The sequence below is a fragment of the Arachis ipaensis genome, chromosome B10, assembly GCF_000816755.2.
Source record: "Arachis ipaensis cultivar K30076 chromosome B10, Araip1.1, whole genome shotgun sequence".
NCBI lineage: Eukaryota > Viridiplantae > Streptophyta > Magnoliopsida > Fabales > Fabaceae > Arachis > Arachis ipaensis.
The window spans coordinates 6,638,281-6,646,546 of NC_029794.2; the positions used below are offsets into that span (position 1 = coordinate 6,638,281).

The window sequence follows — 8,266 nt, forward strand, 5'->3', positions numbered from 1 at the left end:
TCCCTCATATATATATATATATAATTTTAATGAAAATTTTATTTAATAATTATATAAATACATATTTATATACACACTAAATTAAATAAAAATTACACATAAATATAAAATTATATATAAAATATGAATATTTATTAAAATCATTAATTAAAATCATATATGTATTTTATTAATTATATCATTATGTGAACTTACCTACGTATATAAATTAAATGAACTCCTGTTTTTTCTCTTATAAACACGGTAAGACATACATCGTACGAGGTAAGAGTAGGAGGTCACTCATAACTTAGAGCTTTCTCTACCAATTCTCTGTGTCTGGGAGTAGGTAGACACGGTTGAACGCAACCAATACCGTGTGATATTAATTATTCTCTATAAAACGTTATATTAATTATATATTGTGCCATTAATTTTTAAGATTTAAATTTTAAACTTACTTTATAATTGTTTATAAAATTAACCTATCAACCTAATTCTTTTTTAAATTTTATTATAATAATTTTATGCAATCACATTGGCAAAATTCTGTAATCATTGGTATACAAGTTTATTATAATTATAGAGTAAGTTAAATTTATTATTATTTTATATAATTTAAAAAATTAATCAGATTTAATTTAATAATTATAAAAAAATAATAAAATTGTTTAATATAAACATACATACAGATATTTTTTATATAAAAATATAAAAATTTATGAGTACAGAGCAAATGTTGAATTTTAAATACAGAACATTTGTTTTATATAAGTATTGATTAAAATTTAAATCTTAAAAATTAATGGCACAATATATAATTAATATAACGTTTTATAGAGAATAATTAATATCACACGGTATTGGTTGCGTTCAACCGTGTCTACCTACTCCCAGACACAGAGAATTGGTAGAGAAAGCTCTAAGTTATGAGTGACCTCCTACTCTTACCTCGTACGATGTATGTCTTACCGTGTTTATAAGAGAAAAAACAGGAGTTCATTTAATTTATATACGTAGGTAAGTTCACATAATGATATAATTAATAAAATACATAGGTTACCTTCCAGGTGCACATCAGACAAGCTTTGAAATTGTTGTCCCTTGATGTAATATTTAGGCCAATAATTATCTTATAAATACCAATCATATACTAGACAAATAACACAATCGCCTTTAATTTTTGCAATCAGAGAACAATATTAAAAATGAAGATATTATTATTAGTGTGGCTAATAATAAGTTTAATGGGTGTACTCCCTTGGTGTTTATCAGCTCAAAATTCTCCAATAAATTATCTTAAAACTCACAACACAGCGCATGTAAAAGTTAGGGTTAAACCACTGAAATGGGACAAGAGACTAGAATTATATGCATAGCTGCACTTGGGTAAGCAAATTAAGCATTGCATGCCGATTCGATCAAATGGTCCTTTTGGTGAGAACATGGCGAGTGGTGTTATAGCAACGGGACGATTAAGAGAGTTTACTGGAGCACAAGCTGTGAACGCATGGATGGCACAGAAACAATACTCATGAATTGGGGGTATTTGTCGTCACTATATGCAGGTTGTTTGGGGGTGACGCTACTCATGTTGATTGCGCTAGGGTCCAATGCAGCAATGGAGCCTACATAGTTTCTTGTAACTATAACCCTCCAGAAAATTTTCCTGGTAAACGACCATACTAATTAGGTGAATTATATTCGATCCTCTCTAAATTAGAGGATAAATTATCCTTAAAATATGTCTTCTTATTATTAAATAAAATTAAATAAATTGACTTATCATGATTAATTTTAATTTTTTATTTAATCTAAATTATTATTAATTTTAAATTTTTTAATAATTTTTATAATTTACAAAAAAAGTTAGATCATGATTAATTAATTAAATTAATAAAATTTAGGTTAGATTAAAATTAAAGTTAATTATGATAAGTCAATTAATTTTATTTCAATTAATAATAAGAAGATATATCACAAAAAATAATTTATCTTCTAATTTAAAAAGAGTTGGATAATATTTATCTACTAATTAATAAGTACCAATATCTTATGGTCTATGCTGGAGTAATATATATTGTGAGGCTTTAATTATTAGTGCAAATATGTAAGGATTTGGGTATAAGTTGTGAGCCCGTGTTGTTCGTGGAAATTTTTTCATGTAATCTTTCTTATATGTTTTGTTGGACACGTTTATGTTAGAGATATAATAATTAATATTACCGTCTTATCAATTTAATTTTTTAGAATAAGTACTTTGGTGACATATAAGAATGTTAATTTGCAACTCAATAATATGTTATCACGAATAGAATCTTTATATATAGTTTCAAAGACTTGTTGAGTCGTCATAGCTTTTGCAAAAATGTTAATTTGACATCGATAATAAAATATTAAAAGAGGCTCAAAAATTATTTTCTACACTTTTAGTCATCCTATAATTTTACAAAAATTGCTTCATCTTCGAACTGCTACATAGAAACTCAGCCTAGCTTCTCTTCTTAATTAATTATGATGTTAATCTTTTTCTTCTATACTTAGGATACTACTTAACAAGACATGCGTTATCATATGATAGAATCGTTTTTGTTGAATCATGATTTTAATTTATAACAAAGTTAATTCAACCGTGTAACAAAATATTGAAAACAAATCATCCATTACTTGTTTTCATTGTTATGGATCCGGTAATCTTTTGAAACAACTACAACAACTTACTTTTCCAAGTAAAGATTGATTCTTATAAATACCTCGCTATAACCTTAACAATTCTCATCAAACACATTAATACATACATTACAAACAAACAAACAAAAATCACAATTGCATAAGAGAACATGAAAACATGCAAGATTTCATTTTCTCCTATCACTATCTTAGGTTCATTATTATGCATTATGGGTTATGTATATGCTCATGATTCACCAAAAGACTATGTTGATGCACACAATGTAGCAAGATCAGAAGTGGGAGAACCAAGTTTGATTTGGGACGATTCTGTTGCAGCATATGCACAAAACTATGCCAATCAACGGCGAAAAGATTGCCAGCTGATCCATTCACATGGCCCTTATGGAGAGAACCTTGCATGGAGTAGCAGTAATGATTTTTCAGGTGTAGATGGTGTGAAATTATGGGTAGACGAAAAGGCATACTTTGATTACATGTCAAACTCATGTGCTGATAATCAAATGTGTGGTCATTATACTCAAGTGGTTTGGAAAAACACATTGCGCGTTGGTTGTGCCAAAGTGATTTGCGACAATAATGGAGGCACTTTCATTACTTGCAACTATGATCCTCCTGGCAATTACATTGGGCAGAGACCTTATTAAATAAAAATAAATATGTACTTTTTTATTTATAATATATATTATGTCGCTTATTTAATCATGGGTGGAGGGAGGAGTATTACTCATTATTATATAATAGATCATTTGATTGTGATTACTCCCTGGAATGCGACCAATGATTTGGAAGTTTCCTCCAAATAAAAGAGATGAAATCCGTCGGACTTATATTAAAGTTGGGCCAAATCAACCAATTCTTGATAATTATCTATTTTCTGGTGATAAAAGTAATCGTCGCTTTCAAGCTTCATGGTTTAAATTGTTCCCATCTTGGTTAGAATATTCTATAGAAGATGATGCTATATATTATTTTCCGTGCTTTCTTTTTGCTAAGGAACCTTCAATCAATACGGATTCAAATGCTTTTATTGAGAATGGTTTCAGGAATTGGAAGAAAGTAAATAGTGGAAAAGAATGTGCTCTTTTGAATCACATTGGCAAAGGTCCTAACTCATTCCATCATAAGGCGCTGAAATCATGTGATGATTTGATGAAACAATCACAACATATTGACAGACTTCTTCATAAGCAAACATCAGAAGAGATTGAAAAGAATCGAATTCGACTAGGAGCATCTATAGATTGCATTAGATGGTTGACATTTCAAGGTTGTGCATACAGAGGACATGATGAAAGCCAAAGTTCAAGCAACAGAGGTAACTTTTTGGAAATGTTGAAATTTTTGGGATCTTACAATGAAAGAGTGAAAAAAAATGTTTTGGAAAATGCTCCAAAAAATGCTAAGTATACTTCAAATGATGTCCAAAAAAAATTCTACATATTCTTGCTACTAAGGTGAGAAATTCAATTAGAGAAGAGATTGGAGATGCTAAATTTTGTATTATTGTTGATGAAGCTAGAGATGAATCTAAAAAGGAGCAAAATGGCCATTGTTTTGAGATTTGTTACTCTAGATGGTTTTGTTAAAGAGAGATTCTTTGATGTTGTGCATGTCACTGATACTTGTGCAACAACTTTAAAAAAAGAATTGATTTCTGTCCTTTCTCATTATAATCTCCAAGTTGAAAATATTAGGGGTCAAGGGTATGATGGTGCTAGCAACATACGGGATGAGTGGAATGGTTTGCAAGCTTTGTTTCTTAAAGATTCTCCACAAGCATACTATGTGCATTGTTTTGCTCATAGGTTACAATTAGCATTGGTGGCAGCTTCAAGAGAGGTACTTCAAATTCATGAATTTTTTACCCAATTAAACTCTATTGTCACTATTGTTAGTGCTTCTTCAAAAAGACATGATCAATTACAAGAAGCTCAAACAAATGAAAATGCAAACTTGGTTGCTCAAAATGAATTAGAAACAGGCAAATGTGCGAATCAAATAAGCACTTTACAAAGAGTTGGGGATACTCGATGGAGCTCTCACTTTAATTCTATTTGCAGTTTGGTAAAAATGTTTACTGCTACCAATATTGTTCTCAATAATATCATTGAAGACGGGACAACTTATGCACAAAGAGGTGAGGCTTATGGTGTTAGTAAAATATTATTGTTATTTGAATTTGTTTTCACTTTGCACTTGATGAAAGAGATTATGGAAATCACTAATGTTCTTTGCCAAGCACTGCAACAACAATCTCAAGATTCTTAATGCAATGCATATTGTTTCTACATCAAAGTTACTTCTTCAACAATTAAGAGATGGTGGATGGTGCAATTTTCTTGCAAATGTTAAAGATTTTTGTGAAAAACATGAAATTGAAGTCCCTAATATGAGTGCACAATATGTTTTTGGAAGAGGTCGATCTCGTCAACCAAGTGTGACAGTTGAGCATCATTATCGAATAGATGTATTCTTGGTAACAATTGACTCTCAAATACAAGAGTTGAATAGTAGATTTAATGAGCAAACAATAGAGCTTTTGACTTTGAGTTGTGCTTTGGATCCTAAGGACAATTTCAAATCATTTAATATTGAAGAAATTAGCAAGTTAGCAGTGAAGTTTTATCCCCTTGACTTTTCTTCTAATGAGCTAAATATTTTGAAATCTTAGTTGCAACATTATCAGCATGATATACCAAATCATTTGAAAGGCATTGGTACACTTTCTGAATTGTGCAACAAGTTGCAAGAAACGGGAAAATCAAGAACTTATCACATGGTTGATAGATTAATACGTCTTGTTTTGACTCTACCAGTGTCTATAGCAACAACAGAAAGAGCTTTTTCAGCAATAAAAATTGTTAAGACAAGACTCCAAAGTAAGATGGCTGATGAATTTCTTGCAGACAATTTGGTCATCTATATAGAAAAAGAANTACTTTTTTATTTATAATATATATTATGTCGCTTATTTAATCATGGGTGGAGGGAGAAGTATTAATCATTATATAACATTTGATTGTGATTACTCCCCTTTTCCTATTTAGCTACTTTAATTTGTGCTGCTGCTTCTTATCTTTAATCTATAATCTATAAATATATAATAATTAACTAGTCAAACAGTAAAATAACATACTATTTGGTACTGTTAGATAGTTTCTAAGAAAGTGATGGGTGTTCCCAAACCTTTCTAGCTGAATGAAGGATGTAGTGTTGTTTTGCACAATGATTCTTCACGCAATGAAAAGGTAATTGAGCATACTGCAATAATTTGAACGGGATCGATGGCAAATTTTGGGCGCAATTCTTCAAAAATTTTTAAATTTCAATCCTTTTTCAAATTTTGAGCACACTATTTATGGCTTTCTCTCTCCTTTATCCACAAAAATAAGAATCACTCTAATCCCTTCGACATTCTTTCTCTTTTTCTCTCTTCTCTAATTGTCCTCCTCATTTTTATCTTCATCTCAGCATTCGGAAATTGTGTTCCAAGTCACGAGAGACGGCTGGGCATTCGCTCATCAAAATAGAGCTAGAAGTTGCAAATGTCATCGCCTATGGGGCGCAGATGAAGCCTTTCTTTGTCACCACTGGTCAGCTGTGAAAGGAGCAGAAGCTAGCCAGAAAATCTGCAAGGTTCATTGTCAGCATTGGCACTTAAAGAGATAAAAGAGCCCCATTAAAGAGCTCATCAATAATGTCCACTCCTCCTCTTCCTCTTTCTCTCACCAACGGTAGCCTTATTTTTTCTTGAACTAATAGCTTACATTTATGGCCTCAAGGAGTGATTAATTGAAAACAGAGTCTTACATCTTGCTAAAATTATGGTAATTTTTTTTATTTTTTAAGACTTTTACATTTTCTTAACAGTGTTCATTTACATGTATTCTTATTAAACTATGTATTTATGTTCTTATTAAGATTCATGTTTTGCTGTTCTAGCAACAAACAAAGCACATAACAGAGTTTGAGGAAATATGAATTTGGGGATCATTGGAATCTTGGAATCGAGGACCGTGCGAAGCCTCAGGTGTACAATGAAGAGCACGAGAACAAGGATCTTCAAAACCTTTTGCCGCAGCAAGAAACAAAAATTGAAGAACTAGCTATCGAAAAAATGGAACGGCGATGGAATCTGCTTCACGTCACGTGCCTAAAAGCAGGAAAAGATTCTTTCTTGCTTCTTCTTCGTCCATATGCACACTGTTTCTGTTGTTATTTATCTATTCTAAAGTGGGGTGTTACTACTATATTATATGTCAAAATCTGTCCCTAGACTTGAGTTTCAAGTGTGCCATTTAAGTTTGTTGGCATAACATCGTCATTAAAATTAATCCTTTAAAATTTTATTGAACTGAACTTTGCAGATCTTTTTTTTTTAATCATCGGAAATGAGTGTAGGATATCTAGCTGAATATAATAACTTGTGTTTACCTGAATATAAGTATATTCATTATGAAACTGTTGTTTTCTTGAGACACCCACAAAATTGCACACTCAAACATGGAGCTTCATTATTACCATGTCAGATGATGGAGGCGGGTGAGTCATCACAAAGCTAGGATTTGTTTGGTGAATTCTGAGGTAAGTGCAAACTCAATTAATTGTATAGTTACGTCATTCAATCGTTTTGTTTTAATTTTGAAACATCCTAATCGTTTCATATTTTTATAAATGTGATTGACATGAAGGGTAGCTTGAGACAGGTAGAAAATGAAATTGTTGTTTTGGGGCCAAGATCTCACAATGATATAGGGTTTAATTCTATTCTTCTCTTTTTTGTCCAATGTTGCTTTTGTTAACGATGTCGTTGTTATTATTATTAGCATTGTAAATGTGTGAAGCAATCCTTTTATGTGTTAGCTATTAGGAGTAGTAACCATATGAATAAAGAATTTAAAATGGCTTTTAAGAATTCTTTTATTTGTTGTGTATTTATCTGATTTGTAGAATTGTATTACACAGAGGCAGGAGCGCAGGTACATATAAGTAAAGGGGGGCAATGGCCCCCCAAAATTTTAGTTTTTATTTTAAAAAAAAAATTAGTCTGGTCCCCCTTTCTTTATTTCCCAGCCCTTCCCCCTCTTTTTGTTCTATCTTTTCCAACCTCCTTTTAATTTCTACAAAAAAATCCAGCCCAATAGCCCATTCCCTATCCTTTTTTTATTTCCCAACCCCTATCCCTTTTTTTTATTTCCCAACGTCAGTTTCCCCATCCCCTTTTTTTATTTCCCAGCATACAACCAGTCTCTTCCTCTCTCTCTTCTCGCTTTGGCTTTCCAAAATTTTAGATAACAACTTTTCCTATTCTTCTTCTTCTTTATCTCTTTAATCTTCTTATCTTTTACAGTTTTACCTCTTTGACTCTTATTTTTTTTGTTTTTTGCAGATTAAAAAAAAAGATAATAGTTTAACAAGTGATTTTTCACTCTTCTTTCTCAAAAAAGGTTCTATTTTTATTCTTTTTTATATATTTAGTTATTTACTTAATTAGTTAATTTATTATTATTTGTTAATTAAGTTTATGTTATTATATGTTAGTTTGTATATTTAGTTTTTTTTATTAGTTAACTATTTAATTACAATTTTATAT

At 30.8% G+C, this 8,266-nt stretch overlaps 2 protein-coding genes across 2 annotated transcripts; both read left to right on the forward strand.

Moving 5' to 3' along the window:
* On the forward strand, positions 2,323-3,321 carry LOC107622004 (pathogenesis-related protein 1-like). The gene has a single exon (XM_016323947.2). The coding sequence runs from the start codon at positions 2,820-2,822 to the stop codon at positions 3,315-3,317; it is 498 nt and encodes a 165-aa protein (XP_016179433.1). The 5' UTR covers positions 2,323-2,819; the 3' UTR covers positions 3,318-3,321.
* Positions 4,216-5,344, forward strand: LOC107620028. Its single transcript, XM_021114410.1, has 2 exons — positions 4,216-4,512; positions 4,880-5,344. The coding sequence occupies exons 1-2, from the start codon at positions 4,216-4,218 to the stop codon at positions 5,342-5,344; spliced, it is 762 nt and encodes a 253-aa protein (XP_020970069.1).